General features: G+C 41.9%; 1 protein-coding gene and 1 long non-coding RNA gene across 2 annotated transcripts in view; both read left to right on the forward strand.

Moving 5' to 3' along the window:
- EP300 (EP300 lysine acetyltransferase) overlaps positions 1-24,597 on the forward strand; it is a 77,854-nt gene that overhangs the window by 38,334 nt on the left and 14,923 nt on the right. Inside the window, exons 8-23 of the mRNA XM_080971345.1 lie at positions 112-249; positions 2,961-3,078; positions 4,619-4,790; positions 6,761-6,838; positions 7,746-7,855; positions 8,315-8,467; positions 8,928-9,404; positions 9,883-10,074; positions 12,295-12,451; positions 12,841-12,959; positions 13,254-13,493; positions 14,256-14,344; positions 16,830-16,910; positions 22,315-22,371; positions 23,060-23,137; positions 24,359-24,426. Of these exons, the coding sequence (XP_080827471.1) occupies positions 112-249; positions 2,961-3,078; positions 4,619-4,790; positions 6,761-6,838; positions 7,746-7,855; positions 8,315-8,467; positions 8,928-9,404; positions 9,883-10,074; positions 12,295-12,451; positions 12,841-12,959; positions 13,254-13,493; positions 14,256-14,344; positions 16,830-16,910; positions 22,315-22,371; positions 23,060-23,137; positions 24,359-24,426 (2,327 nt within the window). The remainder of the gene's footprint in view (positions 1-111; positions 250-2,960; positions 3,079-4,618; positions 4,791-6,760; positions 6,839-7,745; positions 7,856-8,314; positions 8,468-8,927; positions 9,405-9,882; positions 10,075-12,294; positions 12,452-12,840; positions 12,960-13,253; positions 13,494-14,255; positions 14,345-16,829; positions 16,911-22,314; positions 22,372-23,059; positions 23,138-24,358; positions 24,427-24,597) is intronic.
- On the forward strand, positions 4,797-6,476 carry LOC308457526. Its single transcript, XR_013976966.1, has 2 exons — positions 4,797-5,179; positions 6,392-6,476. It is a non-coding gene; the product is annotated as an uncharacterized lncRNA (long non-coding RNA).

Below are 24,597 nucleotides of genomic sequence, written 5' to 3' on the forward strand. Positions count from 1 at the left end.
GAGTAGGCCACTTTCATATACAATTACTTGCGATGTGTTTTCATATAAAGAAAGTCTCACTTAACGAGGTTTATTGTGTCTTTGATAATCGCCTCTTTTTTTTTTTAATAGTACCATGATGAATGAAAATGCCAATGTTGCCAGTTTGGGAGCCATGCCAACAGCAACACATCCTTCTGGCATTGGAATTCGGAAACCATGGCATGAAGATATTACTCAGGACCTCAGAAATCACCTTGTTCATAAACTGTAAGTATTGATCACCAAATCTTCTAGATGAAATAATTGAAATGGTGCAATAAAATTACTTAAACCTTCTAAATGTATCTGCTGCATTCCTTCCATAGGTGATGGATGTAACTATTCACTTTGTTACCTCGTTAACTTTACAGTTACTGGTGTCCCTTGTATGGGAGTTGTGGGAGACTGAGCAGGAGTCTAAAGATCAGACAGAGTTATTAATGAAAGGAGAAAATCAGCCTTATGACCAAAGATGGCAATACTTCCGATTTGCTGCTTAGCTCATTTGGAATCTCTACATTGACCCAAATGCCTAAAAGGGTGTTGTAGTTGGAATTCAGAGGAAACAGCCAGTGGGGGCTAAGTAGTGTGATCTGGTTCTAGCATGTCATCCATGTTGTCCTGAGCTAGCTTTTTTTGTCATTAGAGTTTAATTTCTCAGTAATTGTTTCCACACCCTGCTCCTGAAGACACAAGTCATTTCCAGGGCTAAATGGCAATTCTGTGCATGATGTGATGGGTGAACAAACACACAGCAATTGTAACTGTGCCCAAATAAATTATCCTAGGTTACAAGCCATTTTTCGGTACTTAGAACCTTTGCCACATAAACTCCCCCCCCCCCAAGGCATCCATAGGGTAATTGAAATGACTTCCAATAAACCAAAGAGAGATGATCTTGAACATGCCCAGAACATTTTTCTATACTGACTCAATAAGGAAGAAGAAATTATTACTGGTTTCGACCAGGAGACAGACTCATTGTGATAGATTTATTTGGAAGATTTTTATTTAACATCGCTGTTTTCCTTCAAGGTCGCATACTTGGTGTATTGTCCTCTATCCATCTCAGTTACAACAATGACAGTGGCCTAGTTTGCATGTCACATTAAGCCATAGTTAAACAGTGCTTTAATATGCTGATGCACACCGCTCAAAACTTTCATGTTGCTTCTCCCTTGCTTCTGCTGTGCTAAAGATGAAGCAAATCAGACTCTAGCTTGTCTGGAACAAACCTTGGTTTCAGTCCATAGTCCGTTTGGACAAAATGATCCACAGGCTCGGTTTGGCTGACAAGCCAGGTCGCTCTGGCTTATTTTGTCCACAGTGTAACGTGAGTGTGTGTGGAAGGAGTGCCATGAGAACTTTCGAGCAGCATGTTTCTCTTTCACATTAAATTATAATTTGTTTTAAACTATGGTTCAATGTGATACACACCAGGTTAGTGAGAATTTGAATTTACCTCCCCAGGCTATATGCATTTTCCTTAGCACTGTTCCACTCAGGCTCTTATGCATCAGCTAATTGGAGTGCAATAAGCTGGGGGAGACTTCAGGCTTTAACCGCCCCCCCCCCAAAAAAAACTAGAAGCTTAAGTTCTGCCAGCAAAAGCCAGAGGAACTATTGGGTGGATATACTTAAAATTCAGAATCTCTTGAGGCTGAACACATTATCAGGCTAATCACAATTTTAGTACCAAAAATTAGCTGACAACCCTTTCACAGAAAAATCAATTCCTGCTAACCCACTCCCTGCCCCCCAAGTTTTCTTTTGAGTACAGTAACCCATTTTGCTACTGATAAACTATTTGGAGTCAAACCATTGTGGATCTTCAGCAAATCATCAAGAGATCTACTTTATGCCTACACATGGATTAAGGGGAATGTAATAAGTAGTCCATGTAATCTAGACCAGTTATAGGCAAACTCGGCCCTCCAGATGTTTTGGGACTACAACTCCCATCAAATCTAGCTAACAGGACCAGTAGTCAGGGATGATGGGAATTGTAGTTCCAAAACATCTGGAGGGCCGAGTTTGCCTATGCCTGATCTACACCATTGCCATTTCTTCATGATGGGGAAAAACAGTTGAATTGAAAAGAAAAAGCCCAGGCTGTGTTTGCTAGCATGCTTCAGGGGCTTGTTTAGTAGTGCTGTAGGTAACAGTGTTGCTCACACTGTTGAGTAAGGGACAGTTCTTAATCATAATTCACATATTGCACTGATTGGATGAGGATTGGTTTTGTTGTCTGTCTTCTGGCCCAGTCAAGACATGTTCTATTGAGACAATAGATGTTTCAGTGTGGCAAACTTTGGTTCTTATTCAGACATCATATTCAAAGAGCGTATGAGTGGAAAGTAGCCTTTTGTTAGGAACGCCTGAACCTAGAACTGAGAACTTTTGGATCTATGCTCTGCTGCCCCTTGTGGTAAGACACTTCATATTGCAGATTGAAAGGTTCAGAAGACTATCATTTCCTCTGAGGCTGTAGGGTGATTCTACTGCATCAGTCGCATTCCCTGAAATAACAAGGTTATAAAAGCTTGTTTTGCCTTGACAAACGGTTATGACTTTCTCTTTCTTCCTGCTGTACCAAGCTGTACTCTGCTGGATTCTCTTCAATTTCTTATTCCAGGATTTGTTCTGCCTGTGAGCTAGCATCACAACGGCTAATTTCATATTTGTACTGAACACCGATTCCTAATTAAGGCATCTTATGTTTTCTGGATGTTGCAGGCTTTCAGTGAGTTGAATTAGACAATTTGTACCTCTTGGTCCAGTACAGCTACAGAATTCCCATCTATGATTGTTCTTGGCTTTTACCAGAAGTTGACAAAAATTAAGAATAATGTAAACTCTAGCTGTGGGCATTAGATTTTTGGATCCAGAAGTTCAGGAGACAAATAGTTGGTTCAAGGTTTCCCTCTATATTCTTGCAGAGTACAAGCCATATTTCCAACTCCTGACCCTGCAGCACTAAAAGATAGGCGCATGGCAAATCTTGTTTCCTATGCTCGGAAAGTAGAAGGCGACATGTATGAATCAGCAAATAGCAGGGTAAGTTATTTTGTAATTTTCTGGTATCAAAGTATTAATTTATAAATTGATTTGTCTTTTTGTCATTTCTATAATAATGTTGATCAAAAGCCAGTCATGTTCTTTTCCATTGTATGTATATATAATAAGTATTTGGAAGGAATGCTTCAGTAATACTAATGAATCATCATTTGTAGCAAATTCCAATTTTCTCTGAAGCAAGTTCCAAGAATTCAAACATATTCTATTTTAGGAGTAGGAAACATTTTAGGCTTTGCAAGCCAGATCCCTAGTAGATTCTAGCTTTGTGTCTACCCTCCTGTCAATCACTGGATGTCAGAATGGCATCATTGCAAAGAGCCCTGCACAGTGCTTTAAAGTGTTTGAAGCTTTAGCTTTGTAGAGGCAAAGTCTGCTTTCCCTGCCAGGACACAGTCAGTGGCACCCTTTCAGGCTCATAGTTGTGTATCAACAGCTGCATCTCTACCTACCCCACACCTGATGTCATATATGACATACTTTGGGGGAAACTGCTTTGCAGGCCAAATATGAAACTGTGGTTTGGACTGTGGGCCAGAGGTTCCCCACTGCTGCTATTTTCACCAAGAAACAAGCCAGATTGGGGTGACAAAGCCCTGGTTCTGAGTAGTTCCTGCTATACCTCATATAAATAGGATAGTATTTAGCAAATGTGAGGAATGAAACCTGCTCTGACCAAGAAACTAGCCCCCATTTCAGTAGTTCTCCTGGTTATACTCCTTTGCTTTTGTCCATTTACTCCAGTAATGAAGTGCTGCAGTTGGGACAATGTTGCCTTATGGCCAAACATGCCCACCATGCCAGACACTGGGTATTTGCATGCAAAGGACAGACTCTGAGACCTTGTATTCTGGGACCTAGTAGAGCGCTGTCTGTCAGTTGAAGCAGGAGGCAGAGGCTGAGTTCCAAAGCTACAAACAAAGAATATTAGCAAAATATCATTCTGGTGTAGGCTCATTCCAGTGATGAGTTACTTGGAATAAGGAGTAAACTTTTGAGGCTAGTATTTTAAAGGGCCTGCTGACTAGATACTTGTACTTGTGGTCAGCTGACTGAATGCTCAGGCAACCTAGAAGTGCAGCCTAGATGATGCCCTTGAATTACGGAACACAATCTGCCAGACTTGAAGTGTAAATTGAACAGTTTTGCCAAAGGAAGTAAGGCACTGAATCTTGATTTCCTGGGCTTACATGTACAAGACCACTCCCTGGTACTTCAAAGTATCCTGGCCTCTACTGATGGGGACCCCAGTCACATTCTCCCCCTCCCCCTTTCTAGGTCAGTACAGTATGAAGGGCAACCTTCTATGTGTGTATACCATCCATCACAAGGATCAGCATTTTACTAGTATGGATTAAAATGAAATTCTAATGAGAATGTGGCCACTATTTTCTGTGCAGGAAAAAAAGATTACAACTTAATATGGTGTAGCTGGAGGATTCCTTCAGTCTCGGGCGGATTGGAAATATACATATTGTAAGCTTTCCTTATGTATGCGTCTCATATACTTTTCTCATTGCAGGCAGAGTACTACCACTTATTAGCAGAGAAAATTTATAAAATCCAGAAGGAACTGGAGGAAAAGAGGAGGACCAGGCTACAAAGGCAGAATATGATACCAAATGCCCCAGTCATGCCACCAGCTCCTATCAGTCAGGGGCCCATGGGGCAGCCACAACCCGTGATGACAGCAAGTAAGTGTTGTACCCTTATAAAGTTTGATTTAACAATAACAATGAATTTAACAACAACAATAGACATTTGAATCTATTTGATTCTTGGGCACTCAAGAATTACAGGGGTGACAGTCATCCTCCAGCTGGGTACAGAGGGAATAACCCATATGAGCCTTCACCCCATATAGTTGTGTGATTTGTTCAGAGCCCAGAAGTGCATAGCGTGAAAACATGGCAAATTAGTTGTGTCTGTGTGAAAGGAGGCATTGGGACAAGCATGTGTGAAAACGGCTAACTCATTATCAGCATTCTGATATATCTGTATAATTGCAATCATTTGATCATTAAAACGAATAGTTCTACACAAATGACATTACACCCTTTAATCTCTCTTCAGTTATACAGTGGTGCCTCGCAAGACGAAATTAATTCGTTCCGCAAGTTTTTTCTTCTTGCGAGTTTTTCGTCTTGCGATACACGGTTTCCCATAGGAATGCATTGAAAATCAATTAATGCGTTCCTAAGGAAACCGCCTTCAGACCAGGTCCGGGGACAGTCTGTCCCCCGACCTCTTCTGAAGGCTGGGGGGGGGCAAGGGCTTTTCTTCCCACCCCCAGCATTTTAAAAAACCCCGGGACAGCGGAGGACTTCTCCGCTGTCCGGGGCGATCTTAAAATGCTGGCGGGCGGCATTTTAAAATCGTCCGGGACAGCGGAGGACTTCTCCGCTGTCCGGGGCGATGTAAAAGCCCCTGGGAAGGCAGGCAGGGGGGGACAAAGACTTTTGCCCCCCGCCCGCCTTCAGAAGAGGTCCTGGACCTCTTCTGAAGGCGGGCGGGGGGTGAAAGTCTTTGGCCCCCCCGCCTGCCTTCAAAAGCCGTCCGGGAAGGTAGGCAGGGGGGAGCAAAGACTTTCGTCCCCCGCCCGCCTTCAGAAGAGGTCCTGGACCTCTTCTGAAGGCGGGCGGGGGGCGAAAGTCTTTGTCCCCCCCGCCTGCCTTCAAAAGCCGTTCGGGAAGGCAGGCAGGGGGGAACAAAGACTTTCGCCCCCCGCCCACCTTCAGAAGAGGTCCTGGACCTCTTCTGAAGGCGGGCGGGGGGCGAAAGTCTTTGCCCACCCCCGCCTGTCTTCAAAAGCCGTCCGGGACAGCGGAGAAAGGCGCTGCCTTTCTCCGCTCTCCCGGGAAGGCAGGCAGGGGGGAGCAAAGACTTTCGCCCCCCGCCCGCCTTCAGAAGAGGTCCTGGACCTCTTCTGAAGGCGGGCGGGGGGCGAAAGTCTTTGCTCCCCCCCCGCCTGCCTTCAAAAGCCGTCCGCGATAGCGGGAAGCTCTTCCCTGCTATCCCGGACTGCTTTTAAAATGCTGGCAGTGGGGAGCAAAGCCTTTCGGCCCCCGCCGGCCTTCCTGGACCTCTTCTGAAGGCCGGAGGGGGGGAAAGGCTTTGCTCCCCACCACCAGCATTTAAAAGAGGTCCCCGGAGATTTCACTATGGGCTTTCGTCTTGCGAAGCAAGCCCATAGGGAAATTCGTCTTGCGAAGCGCCTCCAAAACAGAAAACCCTTTCGTCTTGCGGGTTTTCCGTCTTGCGAGGCATTCGTCTTGCGGGGTACCACTGTATATAGTTCTGTTTAAGGTTTCCTTTGTTCTGCTTGTGATACATAATCGTCAATTTCAGGGAGGATGCTTGGAGAACTGTGCATGCTTTCACATTCTGTTGAAAGTACCTTCAGAATAATGCCCTTCATCCTGGCATTTCATTTCTAAAGATACATTTGGTTCTTGAAAATAGAACTTGGTTGATCAGCTGCTGAATTTTATAAAGATAGTGCTGCTGTTAGGTTTTTAGCATCCTAGATGTAAAAGTTAATATTCCCCAAATGCTGAAATATGTCCAAGAATTTAAGAATTAAAGTTCCCCTTACCCTAAACTGACTTTTTTTAAAAATGAAAATGTCTGAATTCTTTAATTTTGATGTTCAACTACATTACAGACGGTCCTCTTCCCGATCCATCTATGATTCGTGCCAATGTGCCAAACCAGATGGTGAATCGAATGCAGACACCATCAGGTAAGAGTTCAGAAAAAGAGAGCTGAACAACTTGGCACTATAGTAGGGACTTTTCATTGTCTCTACCGCTTCCCATGCCAGCTGCAGCATGGTCCCCAACCTGACAGTGCTTCCACCCTATTTGACTCCCACTTCGGTGCTGCCAGGGCATGCCACCACCATCAGTTATTCACCTTCCTCCAGATATGTTTCCTGCATGGCATGCTTTGGAATGGGTGCTGAGCTAGTGCTTAGCAGCTGCCTGCCAATGTAAATTGCCCCAAATGCTATGCTTGACATTGCCCATCATGCAGTGTCCAACATCATTCTAAAATGTCAAGCCACCACAAGCAGATCAGAGCTGAGCACTGAGTTGGCATAGATTCCAAAGTGCTGGCACATGTTGGGTCAGTATGTCCAGATGTGAGAGGCCGACAGCAGCATTGGGCAGGACATGGCAGTGGAATGGCAGGACACAGCAGCAGCAATGTCAGTTGCCAAAATCTTTCCACATACTTTACAGAGCCACCATTTTCTTTTTATTGCAACAGGCCATGTCCATATGTAATCATTTTCCCCAAGCTGTGTTTTCTTGATTTTTCTGCATTTCTGGTACATTTTCCTCTCTTGATCTGTTTCAGAATGTCTGTGCCGTAAGTGTCTCTTTCCAGTGCCATGATAAAGTTCCTATTTGCCTTTGCTTCCTGTCTCTATTCATTTTAACTTCAAGCTTCACACTCCCTTGTGTCTCCTTATTCTCTTGCACACAGTCCTGATACTGGTTTGTCCCTGACATCTTCCTCCTCCTTTCTTGCCTATTTAAAAGATTCCCATCCTTCTCTGATTCTTACAAATTTAACTTTTTGTGTGGCATAGTATAAATATTCTGATGAACTCACCAATCTTGTTTAAACATGTAAACTTCCAGGAATGAATCAGTTTGGCCAGATGACCATGCAAATGCAGTCAGTTGGACCCCGGCAAACTCCTCCCCTTCAGCACCCTGGACAGCTAAGCCAGACGGGGACCATGAACCAGGTTGGTTGACTTTGCTTTCCATTGTTGGCTGCTGTGCCCAAACTATATAGGTGCTGTTTGACTCAGGTCCTGTTCAGAGTAGACCTGTTGAAATTAAGAGATCTAACTTGGTCATGTTTATTAATTTTGGTGGATCTACCTTGAATACCACCCTATGTATTTAAATGTGTTGGTAGTCCACTCTCTAAATAGGGAGTACTGTTCATATTTTAACCAGTTATGTTAACTAAGTTAGACCTGCAACATGCTTCAAATAATGAATTTTATTGGGCTACTGGGCTGAGAATCCAGAGGCAGTACCATTTAAGTCTCTGGCCATGATAGTCCCTGGCAACTTATCTGATAAGAGGGTATCAATAAATTTGCTATGTTAATGTCTGGAAGTACTATGTCATTCTTAACATTGACTATTAGCTTGATACAATGTTTTATTCATTCATAATAAATACTTTGTTACAGATGGGATTTTCCCCACGTATGCAACAAGGGGTGTCACAACCTTCCAATCAAAGTCAGTTCCTTCAGCAGACCCAATATCCTACATTGTCTCCTGGAATGAATCCAACAAGCACGCCTATGACTCAACCTGGCAACCAGACTCCCACGTCTCAAGTATGTTGAGAGAAGTTCTGTTGGCAGGCTCTTTGGATGTGGATTTGTTTGTGTGTGGTAGACCTGAATGAATGATAAAAAGGGAGCAAAATTATTAATACAAGCCAGTTACTGGCACTACTGATTATCTAGTGAGGACCATCTTTCAGGCAAGCGTACTTCGTACTTATCCTTAAGTTTGCTGTGCACTGTCTTCCATTTTACTCACATTCTCATTGGTTGGCAAGTAGTTCTACAGGAGTGCCACTGAGTGGAAGAAGGAGGAGGATGGGCCAAAGCTCCATCCATTCTCCGATGTGAACTGCCTGCAAGTCACACCACTCCCTCCACATCCTTTTCTCCTTTGTGTTCCAAACTGAGGGAGCAGGAGCTGATGGAGACTAGATCTGCCCCTGGGACTTTCAGTTGTTGATACCCAACATAGTTTATTCAGATACTGACAATTCTTTTTTTTCAACAGGCACAAATGACCAGCTCTTCCTGTCCTGTGACTTCTCCAGTAGTGGCGCCAGGTTCTCAAGGGAGTCATATTCATTGCCCTCCTATTCCACAGTCTACTTTACATCGAAACTCTCCTTCTCCAGTACCAAGTCGTACTCCCACACCTCACCATACACCCCCAGGACTGGTATCCCAGCAGCAGCAGCAGCAGCAGCAGCAGCAGCAACCAGCACCACCACAGGCAACAATTGCGTCTGCTCCTGCCACTGTTCCTCAAGCGATGCCACCTGGACCACCGTCACAAACTATGCACCCCCCACAGAGGCAGACCCCAACACCTCCCCAGGCTCAGCTGACTCCGCAAGTGCAGCCTCCAGTTTCTGTTACCCCTTCTGCAGAGCAGCAGCTGCCACAGCAACCTCTTTCGCAACAGAGCACGACTGCATCTGTGCCCACCCCTACAGCAGCACTGCAGCCTCAGCATCCTACAACACCCGTAAGGAAGTTTAAGTTTTCTAGGGCTATTAAGAGTGAAAGTCCAACCTTGGGCAAAATCTTTTTAGGTTGTTATATACAGTATCAAAGGCTAAAAGGTTTCTGCTGTCTCAATAGCATGCATTGCATGAAGGTATAGAACAGTATGCTGGACTTTGGAATGCATGCTGTCTTTTGTATAGCAGAGTTTCAAAGAATTAATTCAGCTACAGATGTCTGATAAAAATATGTGTGTGTGATTTCTGGGGAGGAAGGTGCAGAAAGTGGTATAGCTAGACATAATTCCGTGGTGGGCTAGTGTTAAGATATTGGGATTTTTTTGTGTAGCACCTCTTCTTATTGAGATGCACATGGCATAAGTTGCTTAAGATACCATCTAGCTTAGAAGCACAAAATAAAGCAAAGAATACAATTGCTGCAAAACTGTGTAGCACTACTTAACATGTAGCTTTACTAGTTTTGTTGCTTTCATTCTGTAGCTTTCACATCCAGGTGCAAACATTGATGGGCAAGTATCAAACCCACCATCCACCAACAGTGCAGATGTGAACTCTCAACAGGCTGCTCCTGAACAGCAGCAGCAGCAGCCTTTGCCTGAAATTAAAATGGAGATTAAAATGGAAGAGGAGGAGTCAGAACAAACAGATCTTCAAATGGAGGAGAAGCCAGAGGTGAGAGTGTGGCATGCACACTGGATATGCCTAGGAATTCATTCATTTGATCACATCTGGATCTTTTTCTTCCAAGAAGAACAGGAGGGATACGGGAAAGGGGGGCTGCAATATATCCACTCAACCCTATGAAGTAGATTAGGCTGAAAAGAGAGTAAGTGGCTCAAGGTCGCCCTGTAAATGTCATGGATTTTAGCCTAGGTCTACCCAAATTGGTACTTTATCTACTATACCAGTCTGACTTGCTGATTAGGAAAGTCAATGCACTAATTTTTAAAACATTTCAGTTTTGTTTTTTTGATCCAGATCTCCTGTCTCTGTAGTCTCTGATGCATGATACAAGCGGGGTTAGAAGTTTTCTCTCAAGTGATGACCAAGCAGTTTAATTAGTAGCACTTGTGTGGGCAACAGTTTCTGGCCAGCTGGTCAGACCCATCCTGTGGACCCATCCTGTGGTCCATTTTAACAGGTGGGTGGGGTCACCTGATGTCTCATTGACACACACTCTTTTTGGTGCAAAAACTCATTGTGACATCAGATGACCCAGACTAAAAAAAAAGTTTTATGGTTATAGCGCAAGCCACACCTGCAGAGAACAATAATTTATCTGTGGCTTCTTTTCATGCTGGTGGTGAAATATTAGGCTTTCTGGAAGTGCTGATCCCAGTGGCCTTGCTGTAAATTCATCTGCACTATTAATTTGACAGCACTTGTGTGTGTTGTGAAGCACTCTCGGGATACTTTCCCTGCATGTTCCGCCTGGCCTTTGGTTTGGACTCGGTCTGACCCTTATGTTTCCCTCCCCTTATGGTCTTGATTTATCAGCTATTTTAAAATGAGGCTGCATTTAAAATTTTATTTTAACCTGTATTTTAAATTGGTCCCCCCCCTCTCTTTTTCCCCTATTATGTTTTTACTGTGGTTTTATTGGTGTTAGCCGCCCTGAGCCCGGCTCTGGCCGGGGAGGGCGGGATATAAATAAAATTTATTATTGTTGTTGTTGTTATTATTATTATTATATGTGGGGAAGTGTGTGTGTCTGTCTGTCTGTCTCTCTCTCTCTGCGGCCCCTTCGGCGCTTCTCTCCCGGGCATCGGAGAACAAGAGAAAAGCAGAGAGGAAACAGACAGACAGACAGACACAGACAGAGGACTCAGCGTGGGACTCAGGAAAACCCGGAGCTGGCTGACCGACCCATTCACCAGGGAAGCTGGAGTCGCTCTGTTGGGTTGGGCTTTGGGTGGGCAGGAAGGAGAACTGAGGCTCATTGGCTTCGCAGCCTGCAGGCAGCAAGGTCTCCTGTTGTGAGGTGTCTTCAAGGAGCAGCTTGCCTCCACCCCTTCACTTCCAGCCCCTCTTCATGACATTCACTCCTTCTGCGCCTCGCCCGCCCTCTCACTGGCTCTCCCTCTTCCCCACCCGGTCCGCGCTCTCCAGCACAGGCGAAAGAGCAACCTCCTTCTGAGTTCAAAAAAAGGAGGAGGGAAAGGCAGGGAAATCAGGCTTATGCAAAAGCCAGGCAGAAGCATCCTGATGTGGCACATTGCAAAGCTGCCCCCTCTCCCGTGTGTGTGTTTTGCTTCGCGCAAGCGTGGCCCAGCGTAGCTCTCCCCTCCCTGGCGTCGGAGGGCAGGCTCCTCCACCCCCACCCTGCTCTGCATCATGGATCTTGAAAACAGCAGCACAGCCCAAGCCTGCTGTTTGTCCTCAAGGGTAAGAGACAGACCCTTCTGTTTATCGATGGCTAGCTGAGCTGTCGCTCCCCACCAAAATAAAATATAAAAATCCAAACCTGCTTCAGATCCAAACCCACACCACCACAACCCACTGTCTCCATGCTTCCTTACCCAGCGCCCTGTCTGTTTTAAATTGCAGCGTGGGGGTGGGGCTGGTTGGCCAGCACACAACTCTCCCTGACACTGCTGAGGGCAGTGCGCATCTTAGGGAGCGTTTTCCACCCGCATTGGCATGGGGGGAGCGGCTGTCCCTTTGCCAACCCCTAGCAATGGCCCTGCTAGGGTTATGGCACACGTGCCATCAGAGAGGGCTCTGAGTGCCCACTCTGGCATGCGTGCCATAGGTTCGCCGCCACTGTAATGGAGTACATACAGTGTCACCCAGCTGCTTTCTTCATTATTATTCTTGAAGGTGTGATCATTTGTTGTTATTGTTATTATTATTATTTGCTCTTTGCTCATAAATGTCTTCCTGCTTTTCCAGGTTAAGGTAGAATCCATGTCTGAGGAATGCAAATCTGAATCAACAGAGCAAGAAGAGAAAAAACCAGAAGTGAAGCAAGAAGTGAAGGAAGAGGAGGAAAGACCTAGTACTCCAGGTACTCAGTCTTCACCAGCTTCAGGACAGTCAAAGAGGAAAAGTAAGTTTACTGTTTCTTTTCAGCTACTTAGAGAACCTGTGTAGTTTTCTTAAGTTTGAGACTTGAACTTCACACGTTAACATTTTGGTAATAGGACATCCATAGAAGGATGTGCCTTATCTAACGAAACACTGGTTAGGAGGCAGGCCTATGAAATTTAACTATTAGCCAAACTTTACATTTACTGTGCACATTAGTTCTTGAGTAAAATATTTTTAATTCCTACTGTTGTTCCGTATCAGATTCCTGTTCTGACTATTGTAAATTAGTCAATGCCTAACACTTCACCATTGGATGAGTGGGGAAACTGAAAATGAAGCATTGTCTTGATGCTAATCAGATTTCTAATTTTCTTGGTTAATTTAATGTTATGTGTCTCCTTTCACAAGTTTTCAAGCCAGAAGAGTTGAGGCAGGCACTTATGCCAACTTTGGAGGCACTTTACCGTCAGGACCCAGAGTCCCTTCCCTTCCGACAGCCTGTGGATCCCCAACTACTAGGAATTCCTGTAAGTGTATTGAAAAGAAACATTTCTCTCAATGCATAACCACTTTTCCAGGGCTTTGGTGTGTAACAACAAAATCTTGTAGCTCCATCTTTTTCCTTTTTCTTTTTTTCAGATTAGTCTCCTTCAGAGCAAAGTTGTCTTCTGTATTGGGCATTTTTAAATTTGTCTGACTGAAAGCAAATTTCTTACCCATTACTTTCTGAGATGGGGCTTCAGGCTTTTGTAGATGAGATAAGCAAAGACATTCCAGGTCAGCATCCAAGGGTTCAGAATTCTTATTTATTTATTTTTCAGGATTACTTTGATATAGTAAAGAACCCCATGGATCTTTCTACAATCAAGAGGAAGCTTGACACAGGACAGTACCAGGAGCCCTGGCAGTATGTCGATGATATTTGGCTCATGTTCAACAATGCCTGGCTTTACAACCGCAAAACATCTAGAGTATATAAGTACTGTTCCAAGCTGGCAGAGGTGTTTGAGCAGGAAATTGATCCAGTTATGCAGAGCCTTGGCTATTGTTGTGGACGAAAGGTAAGGAGAGTCATCTTAAGCTGAATTTCAGGAAATTACTCAAACACTTCAATGTTTAATTTTAAGGATCCCTTAAGTCTGTTTTGAATGCTAATATAGAAATCAAGTATGGTGAACTATTTTAGGATTGTCTTAAATTGTGTTCCGTACTTACTCCAGAGTCTTAATGTTCATCATTAAATACAACATTCAGTTGTTTTCCTACTGCATGTAAGCAATAAAGCAGATGGTCCTCCAAGGCTAAGAAGTTTATTGTTCCTAGTCTACCCCTACATGTAGTTGTGTACAAAATATTTTGATGGCAAGGTTTTCTTTGAAGTAAACAGCATTCCGAATGGCTAAAACTACTGCCGATTAAATCTTATGTTGTACAGGAATCGTCATTAGCACCACAAAATTTGTAGGTTGTGCTCTGATTCCAGGAGCTTGGGGTGGGGCGGACAGTGTTGATATTGAACTACCACCACTGAATCTATAATACGTCATGAATACTTATAAACAAAAACCTGAGGTTTCTGTGCAATCCCAGGTATGGGCTTTCTGCCACTTCAGGACAGTGTCTGGAACCTTCTAGAGCTTATCCATTAGGAAAATTTGGAGCCCAGCCTGCCCTCTGGAGATAGTGTACATGCCGTCATTGGGTGGGATCTGTGCAGTCGCTGCTTTTGGGTTACCAATGTAATAGCAGCTTTTGAAACTTTGCTTTAAAATGTCTTATTTCTTGGATACCTTTAAGCAACCTGCGTTCCTCTCTCTTTTCAGTTGGAGTTTTCACCACAGACTTTATGTTGCTATGGCAAACAGTTATGCACAATCCCACGAGATGCTACATATTACAGTTACCAAAACAGGTAAGAAAATGCTTGGGTACAGCATTGCACCTGCTGTGAAAAATTATATTAGATATAGGCAGGCATGCACTTATATTTGTAGCATACTCAGCAGATTACTTCCCATGCAAGCCAAGTGCCTCGTTGCATCAATTGACTTTTACTTCCTGTTTCAGAAATTAGGATGTTAATATAAACTCTCCATATGCTTTAGATAAGTTCAAAGCTTTTGCAAGTAAAACCATCATTTTTTCCTCTGTATGAAACAGTGCACAGAAAAGCATGCATGTTTGCATCTTGAGTTCACTGCATCTAACATTCAGTCTTGTCCTAAGGGAGACATATTTCCTGTTTTAGATCACAGTTATTTCAACCAAAGCTGTAGTTGTAAAGCTGTGTTTTGTTTGAGCCGCGTGAAAAGCAGGGTGCCTGCAAGGTCAGGGAGGGGCTGACTTCACTCTGCCATGGCCTCTTACAGTCTCTGTTAGCTAGAATTTCTATGGTAGTAGCGCTCCTGTGTGTGTGCTTGGGATCTCTTAACTATTGAGGCATAACTGTCAAGTGTTCCTGAGTATGTACTCTTGTTTAAGAAGCTAAATCTTGCACCGCATCAGACCAAGATCTACCTGGTCCAGCATCTTTTATGGGAATTTCAGTAAACCAGCAACTTCTCTGTACTCCATTGGATCTGCAGCCTTCAGTTTGTTCTCGATAGCTCTTTTCTGAAGTGGAAATTAACTGAGGAGTGAACTCTGGAGTTGTTTGATTAAATAAGCATCACCGTGCATCTTAATTTTACCACCTGCATGATGATGGCAGTCTTTCTGAAGACTTGCTTTCTGTGATAGCACGGTTCTATGTTCTGCTTTGGGGTCGGAAAACATCTGATAGGAAAAACTGTGTTTGGAGCTCTTTAAGGGAGGAAGCAAAACTGAGAACACAACTTTTTCACGTTTTTTGGCAGGAGTATTGCTGCAAATCATGCTTTGGGTGGGTTGCTGAAGTAGATAACTAGTTCTTTAACAAATCTAAAGCTAAGCTTTCATTTATTTCTATAACTTTACAGCTTCATGCCATAAGTCATTTTTATCACAAATGCCCACTTGAGTAAAGAAATCATCATATGTATACATATGAGTTGGGATCCAAAGAACTGCTGTAGGTGTGTACATGGGCTAGGGCATTGCTACTGGATTTTTTTACCTTTAATCAGCAGACTGTCATGCCATATCACAGCTTTTGAAATTAAGAGGAGTTTCAAAACCAATGTGGAATGGAAGGTTGCTGTCCAAAACATGCAAGGCAAAGCACCCCCCCCCCAGCAGATAACACGTGGTTCTTTGGACACTGGTCTTTTGAATGTCCAAATCAATGTTTGTCATTGTATCAGTGTAATAAATAAACTAACCTGTTATAGATAGGAAACATAGGTGGTGAAGAAGTGATCCGTTCCTTAGCAATTACATTTCCTCTAATGTTGGTTTTGCTTTGCTTTATAATACTGTCACAGTTTTGTTTTTTGTTTTTGTTTCTTTTTGTTGTATGTTTGCACTCAAATTAACTTGCTTAGCAATGGAAAGGCTGCAGTTTCTGTGTGCTCTTGAGGGTAAAAAAACATCTTGAGTAAAGCATTCAACATTAATTTAGATGAAGATGAAATCCTTTTAATATATCAATTATACATCAATTTGGAGGCATGGAACATCAGTACGTCACATATTAAGAACATACATATGCATGGCTGATTGTCAGATGCCTTAAAGCACCTGTCATTTTGGCAGATCATGAACAATTGCATAGAAATTGTTTTGGGGATGGTTACTGCTGCTTTAAACAGATGTTGCAAACAAAAAATGCTTTGAGGGGAAGGACTGGCCTGTCAACATTTGAGCATTCTCAAGATGGATTGTTTTCACCCCTTTCCAGCCCTCTCCTGGCAGATGTTCTTGTGAAAAGAGTTGCTACCCTGATGCAGATGTCAGAGCAGCAATTGCTCTTACCCTTTCTTCATTTTGATTCTCTGCTTTATTGTAGCATTGATTATTGAAATGAGGAGGGCATGGGCATACTAAAATGGAATACTCTTTTTATTTGCTATAATTTGCTGCTTGTGATCCCATTTGAGAGATTTAATGCTAATCTGTGCTTTGCCTTGGCTTTCTGCTTTGTGTTGTCCTGTCTTGCTTCTGTGTTTTTGTTTTTCGTCCTGCAAATCCCTATTTCTTTGTTCGTGTGTGTGTGTTGTTTTTTTATTTCTCCTTCATGCTTGTCGTTGTCTGCACTTGGCTTTGATTGCAAAAAAACCAACCCAAACAAAAAAACAAAACCAAACACAAACTCTGGGTCCCATAAATCTTCATCATTGAATGTCCCTGTCGCCGTTGATGACCTGCTCTCTGCTCCCGCCCCCCTCCTTGGCCTGCTGTGATTGGTGGCTCCGTTGCTTGGCTTGGGCTGTGTTGTGTGGACGGAACAGTTCACCCAAATATGGCCTTCTTGCCGACAGGTATCATTTCTGTGAGAAGTGCTTCAATGAAATCCAAGGAGAGAGCGTTTCTTTGGGGGACGACCCATCACAGCCTCAAACGTGAGTAGCTATCTCCTTTCTAATTATTTTTAAATTTCTTACAACATTTATCATAGCATTAGTCAATCTCATACTCTAAATACCATTAAAGAATTTACATCAAATTTATGGTAAAATTCCTTATTTAATGCTGAGGCCTTGTGCAATTATGGGAGGAACAGAGGACAGGAATATTATTTGAAAACAAGACAAACCTTATGTTTCAGAATGAGCTTTAGCTTTTAAAACACATTCATATTTTGGTGAGAATATGAAAAACCACTTTTGAAAAGTAGAAGCATTCTTCCAGTTTATATGCTAGATTAAGACCTAATGTTTAAGAATTCCAGTCCCACCTGAGCCTGCAAATTTTTTTGTTGCTTCTGCTTGTAGAAAAGAGACTTCACAGCTTGCTTTAACTTTTAACTATTTTGTGCATGTGCATACACACATACACACCATTACTACCTTTAACCTGTTGAGCAGGAGATCCAGTAAGGAATTGTTCAGGCAGGTACCTAACTGAAAGCAGGCCTAAATTTGAAAACACGGGTGACAGATTTTCCTGCTCAAAATAGGGTTATGTTGGAGCAGAGTGTTCATAGGAATTGTTTGCTGGAGGTTGCAACCATGTTCTGACACTTAGAATATTTATGTGCCTTTACATATTGGCCATATTTGAACGCCACATCCTCTTCTCCTTAGGCACAGCTACAAGGATGAGATGAGAACTGCATGTTGTCCGAACCCTAAACTGTGACTAACCTGAACTATGGCTTGCAACAACTCAACTTCAAACCATGTGTTATGAAGCGTGCTTGTTTCAAACAACCCATAGTTAATGCTAGCCACAGTTTAAGTTAAGTTCAGATGACATGATGTTGCGGTTAATCTAAACCAGAAGTGGAACCATTGGAACTCTCAGGAGGGGAGTGCACAAGCTCAAGGCTTGTTGTGGCTCACTCTTGTCATGCTGATGTGTGACTTGTCGTGAAATCTGGACTGGGTCAATGTGTAAGGCTCCCTTGCTTCAACTTCAATATTTGTAATGTTGTTCTGATAGTTCCATAATATGTGAAATAGATTACTTAATTGCAGTAAGTGGGGGACTTTTGCCTGATGCATTCTGGTTATATGTGAAAATATATAAACAGGGAAGGTTTTAGAAGCAGGAAAGAGCCTGATGCCGAGGATTAAACAAGAAGCGCCTGGAAGGAAACTTAGCTAAATACTTAGTCTTCAGTCATGTCCACCACTAATTTAACCTACAGGAGAAAATATGTAGTAGATTTTTGGAGAATAAGTGCCTAAAATGTTTTTAAATACACTTTTAATGATAAAATACATTGGATCTCAAGAGACAAAATTTTAAGTCTGGTTGGATTCTGAGGCAGCAAATGTCTTCCAGAAAAGGAAAGTTTCCTAACCTTCAAAAAGTGAAAGGGAGCTAGCCAGGAAAAGCTTCTCTAGGCAACAATTTCATAACTGGAACATCACCACCAAGAACATCCTAGATGTCCAGATTTTTCCTCTAGTCCAAGAGCACTCTTTGAAATCTGAGAAACTGTTGTAGGCACTACAAACTATCCTTTCATATCCAGGCCAAGTTCAAGGCGTTACTATTGATATATTAATACAAAGCCCTCAACAGCTTGGGATCCATTTACTTGTGAGATCACCTTACGTCATTATGTGCACATTTGATCTTTGAACATTTTAAAATACCTATTTTAACTTTTTTTTGTTGACATTACATTAACATTATGTCTTGTAAACCACTTAGAGGTTTATTACAATCAAGCAGTATATAAACTTTGTTAAATAAACATCACAGAAGGTTAACAGGTAATGCACACACATACCAAAGCTGGCAGAATACCTCTCCCCCACCAAAAATAAAAATAAAAAATTGCCACTCCCCTGCCCTTCCCCAAACTTGCCATTTATTCATTTTGTATACTGCCCTTCATCCACAGATCTCAGGGCAGTTAGTTCACAACATTAAATTACAATATAAAAACCACAAAATACATAGTAAAAAAGAACAACAACAACTTATAGTGAAGGGATTTGAGAAGTGGGGTCTCTAAGAATTTGGGTTAGTACTGGTGCTTTTTAATTTGTTCATAAATCACCTGAAATTAAGCACGAGCAGTATATTAGCCAGTTTTACTGATGATACTGAATTGTTAGGGTGGTAAAACCAAAAGAGTATTGTGAGGAGCTCCAAAAGAATCCAAACTGGATGAATGGGCATTAAAATAGCAAATGCTGTTCAGTGTAAGCAAGTATGAAGTAATGTGCAACAGGGCAAAGCATCCTAACTTCACATATATGCTTATAGAGTCTAACCTGATGGTTACTCATCAGGAATGAAAAAAGTCGTCATTGGTAGCACAGTGAAAATGTTGACTTATTGTGTGGCAGCTGTGCAAAAGGCAAATTCCATGTTTGGGATCTTTGGTAAAGAGACTGGGGAAAACTCTCTAAATATCACAATGCAATTATATATATTTGTAGAGTGACCACAACTCCCAATTAAAAGGGGGGGCAGGGGGTCTTGGCTTGTACCAAGGTGGGTGCCTGGGGGCAATGTGATACTTGCAGGTGTCACACTGGGGACCCCAGTCTATATCTTACAGCTGCTGTCCATACCTCTTTGAGAGGATACAGTAATAGCACCACCTCCCAAAATTTCAGTTCCATATGGGGTACCTATGGTATTCCTTCATGTTATGAGGGCCCAGATCAGTTAAGGCCTTAAAAGCGGAAACCAGAAATTTGAGTTGTGCTTGGAAACAAACCATAGAATCATAGAATAGAATCATAGAATCATAGAGTTGGAAGAGACCACAAGGGCCATCGAGTCCAACCCCCTGCCAAGCAGGAAACACCATCAGAGCACTCCTGACATATGGTTGTCAAGCCTCTGCTTAAAGACCTCCAAAGAAGGAGACTCCACCACACTCCTTGGCAGCAAATTCCACTGTCGAACAGCTCTTACTGTCAGGAAGTTCTTCCTAATGTTTAGGTGGAATCTTCTTTCTTGTAGTTTGGATCCATTGCTCCGTGTCCGCTTCTCTGGAGCAGCAGAAAACAACCTTTCTCCCTCCTCTATGTGACATCCTTTTATATATTTGAACATGGCTACCATATCACCCCTTAACCTCCTCTTCTCCAGGCTAAACATGCCCAGCTCCCTTAGCCATTCCTCATAAGGCATCGTTTCCAGGCCTTTGACCATTTTGGTTGCCCTCCTCTGGACACGTTCCAGTTTGTCAGTGTCCTTCTTGAACTGTGGTGCCCAGAACTGGACACAGTACTCCAGGTGAGGTCTGACCAGAGCAGAATACAGTGGCACTATTACTTCCCTTGATCTAGATGCTATGCTCCTATTGATGCAGCCCAGAATTGCATTGGCTTTTTTAGCTGCCACGTCACACTGTTGGCTCATGTCAAGTTTGTGGTCAACTAAGACTCCTAGATCCTTTTCACATGTACTGCTCTCAAGCCAGGTGTCACCCATCTTGTATTTGTGCCTCTCATTTTTTTTGCCCAAATGCAATACTTTACATTTCTCCCTGTTAAAATTCATCTTGTTTGTTTTGGCCCAGTTCTCTAATCTGTCAAGGTCGTTTTGAAGTGTGATCCTGTCCTCTGGGGTGTTAGCCACCCCTCCCAGTTTGGTGTCATCTGCAAATTTGATCAGGATGCCCTTGAGTCCATCATCCAAGTCGTTGATAAAGATGTTGAATAAGACCGGGCCCAAGACAGAACCCTGTGGCACCCCACTAGTCACTCTTCTCCAGGATGAAGAGGAACCAGTAATCGATCCTATTAAGTGTAGCATAATTCTTATGGCCAGCAAAAGTCTGCTACATTTTGGATCAACTTCTGAAAAAAAATTCTAAAGCAGCTTTATAGACTGCACACTGCAGTTGTTCAGTGGTAGAAGTTACAAAAGCATGTGCTACAACAGTTAACAATAATTTCCTAACCTAATTTAATTAGTTTGATATTGTTCTAAAAGGGTGCTTTTCAACAAAGCCTCTCTGGAATGGCTTACCATAGTAGAAAAGAATGAAATAGCCAGGAACATTGCAATAAGCAAAATCATGTATCTGATGAAATGGGCTCTGGTCCATGAAAGCACATGCCATAATAAAATGTGTTGGTCTTTAACATGCCACAAGACTGTTAATTTTGCTGTAACAGACTAACATGGCTACTACCTGTTTGGTAACAATAAACCCAAGAAAGCAGCAAGGGGGGGGAAATATGACAGTCACTAAAATAATAGATCAGATTGCAGCAGCAATTTGATTAAAAGCCTTGGTAAAAAGGAAATTGAGCTGAATCAAGGTAGAAGTAACTGCCATATTTATGTCTAGAGAGACTATTCAAAGACAAAGCACCATCACTGAACAGATGCCCTCACTAAAAGAGTTGAGGGCACCTGGAAAAGGGTGTTGGAAGGTGGACTGGTGCATATAAGAAAAGGTGGTGCTTCTTAAGTACTCTAGTGTCAAGCTGTTTAGGGCTCTAAAGGTATAAAAATGACACTTTGCATTGAACTTGGAAATATTGGTTAACTTTGTAGAACTATTTATACTGCAGAGGTGCTGAAACTAGTGTGTCCTGCTTAACAGTTTATCGGTTGTGTTTGGAACCAGATGAAGTTTCTGAACCAGTTTTAAAGGCAACCCCATATACAACATATAACAGTAGTCCAACTCTGAAATTTCCAGAGGGTGGAAAACTATGTCTAGGCTATCATAGTAAAAGCAAGTATTACAGTTGAGAGAAGATAAGGAGGTCTCACTAACCCAAAAGCTAGTCATAAGTTGTATATTAATAAATGTCAGTCTTTAAAGATGATGTGTTTTATAAAATGGGGTTTCATGATACGTCAAACTGTAGAATGTGTTTAAATAGTACGTTCTGTACTTCCTAGTAGCCTCTTTGTGCTTGTCTGCTCCCCAATCTGTGATGGAGGGTTGAATTTGGATGGTTAGAAGCTGCATGGTGACTGCATGGTTCCTGTACCTAGTGAGGAAGAAATTATCTGTAGCTTCTGATGACACTGCTAAGCCCTAAGACTTTCTGGATTTTTAAGCATTTGCAGAGGGGGAGGAGTGCTTAAGTGTGTGGTCACAGGTTATGAATGGCAACTCCGGTGTCTTAAAAGCTTTTAAGTAGCCACTACATTGCCCTAGATATTTGAATTCACCTGTAGTTTTCCTTCCTCTCAAAATTTTTAATTCTTAAGAAGCAGAATGCATATGGAGTCCTATTGGGTTTTGTAGCAGGGTTTCCTGTAGGTGCTAGGAAGATTTATTATTATTATTATTATTATTATTATTATTATTATTATGAGCAGCTACTTATTTTTGTTACAACTGTGATTATCAATTTTTCTCCTCAGCACAATAAATAAAGACCAGTTTTCTAAAAGGAAAAATGATACACTGGACCCTGAACAGTAAGTCATGCTTGAGCAGCTCAAATCACTTGTCATTTTAAAAATGAAATAAAGTTTTTTTCACCATTTATTCATTTATTTATTTTTGCAGGGTGTGGGAGGGGTGAGTGGAAGGCTTTAGCATTATTCTCTTAGTTTATCACCTGCAATATTGATGATGTGTTGTACCTTAAGAAAGCAAATATTTGCCTGCCTAAGTATAGCCACATAATCTGAGTTTGGGGTAGAAAAGCCTTTGATTACTTTAGTCAATATTACAAATTTATATTGAATATATTTGTTTTGAAGTATAAAAAATTGACTTCACTTTTTCAAAAGCCTCCCAATCCTCTTTGTAAACATTTAACTGTGCTTTGTCATGTACCTAGTTCTGCCTTCAGACTTAGATGTACAGGAATCTTAGTTGCTGTGAATTCTTTTAGTAGTGGAATGTAAGAAAAGAGAAGCTATATAATGCATAACTAAAATCAATGTAGACCATATGGGGAGTAGTGGTTTGCATTTGGGCATAGTACACTAGACTGTTGCTGAGAAAAGATACATGTACAGCAGATCAACAGGTTTGAAATTGTACAGTTCTGAATATTTTGTACTTGGGCTACATAATCTTCAGTTCCAACACATTTTTTCTAAATCAGTTATCTTCAACAACTTCCTGTGTTGCTTATACTTTGATTCTCTCTTCCAGGTTTGTTGAATGTATAGAATGTGGAAGAAAAATGCATCAGATTTGTGTGCTTCACAATGAGACAATCTGGCCATCTGGGTGGGTTGCTTCCTGCTTTTTCTTTCCTTTTTTCTTACAAAGATGGTAATTTGTTGATGATGTGCTTCTTGTGTACAATTAAAAATGACAAAATGACTACAGTTCTATCTGAAAAGAGTGCTGGTGATCTAATTTAAAATAGCAACCATGCTAGCTTAAAATTGTTTTTCTAAAATGCTTGCCATTAAGTTACTATTTTCAAGTCAGTTGATAAACTTGCCCTCTTAATAGACATTTGTTAACATACTCCTATGTAATATCAATGCTGCCTTTAGAGGGACTTTCTACAACTCAGATCCCAGGAAGCTTGATTTTCTAGTTCCAATAACCTTACTACTGCTGCCACAGATCACATAATAATAATAATAATAATAATAATAATAATAATAATAATAATAATAATAATTTATTATTTATACCCCGCCCATCTGGCTGGGTTTCCCCAGCCACTCTGGGCGGCTTCCAAAAGAATATTAAAATACTGTGATACATCAAACATTAAAAGCTCCCCTAAACAGGGCTGCCTTCAGATGTCTTCTAAAAGTCTGGTAGTTGTTGTTCTCTTTGACATCTGGTGGGAGGGCGTTCCACAGGGAGGGCGCCACTACCGAGAAGGCCCTCTGCCTGGTTCCCTGTAACGGCTTCTCGCAGTGAGGGAACCGCCAGAAGGCCCTCGGTGCTGGACCTCAGTGTCCGGGTAGAACGATGGGGGTGGAGACGCTCCTTCAGGTATACTGGACCCAGGCCATCCAGTACAGAGAGCATCATTTATATGGTCCATGATGCTGTATTTCAGAAGGCAGGCCAACATTCTCCACAGCATCCTCCATTCTGTCCATCTGGTATATTGTCCTAGTTGGGATTTCTGCTCTCCTTTGAAGAAAGTGCTGTAGGGAAACTGCTGAAGTGGTAGTATAGTGTACATTAATCACTGGATCAGCTTAAAATTAGTGCTCATCTTAAACCGGAAAAGGGAATTTAATTGATAAAACATATTTTTGGCAATAAGACCTTTCAGTGATTTCCTAATTTATTGTTGATACATACTAAAACATTGATCAAATCCAATATGCTATCCTTTTTTAAAAAAAGAAATAATGGTTGAAATAAATACTGGGTATCAGGATGTTAGAAAATATCAAAGGAATATTTTTGTGGAGATTATTCACCTTTTTGTTAAGAATATATTTTGAATTTCTTTTTTCCCCATTTCTATTTCAGCTTTGTTTGTGATGGTTGCCTAAAGAAAACTGGGCGAACCCGGAGAGAAAATAAATTTTGTGCTCGAAGTAAGTGAAGATACTCCTTGTCTCCCTCAACCCTTTGGTTGCTTTATTTTAAAGCATTTTAATCCTGTCTTTCCTTCAAGATGGCTAACAACAACATTAAAAATCAATACAATAGAGAATTTCAAGTACAACAGAAATAAAATAGCAAGTTAAAATAACAGTCCCAGTTGC

This window comes from Podarcis pityusensis, assembly GCF_964106645.2.
Source record: "Podarcis pityusensis genome assembly, chromosome: 10".
Taxonomy (NCBI): domain Eukaryota; kingdom Metazoa; phylum Chordata; class Lepidosauria; order Squamata; family Lacertidae; genus Podarcis; species Podarcis pityusensis.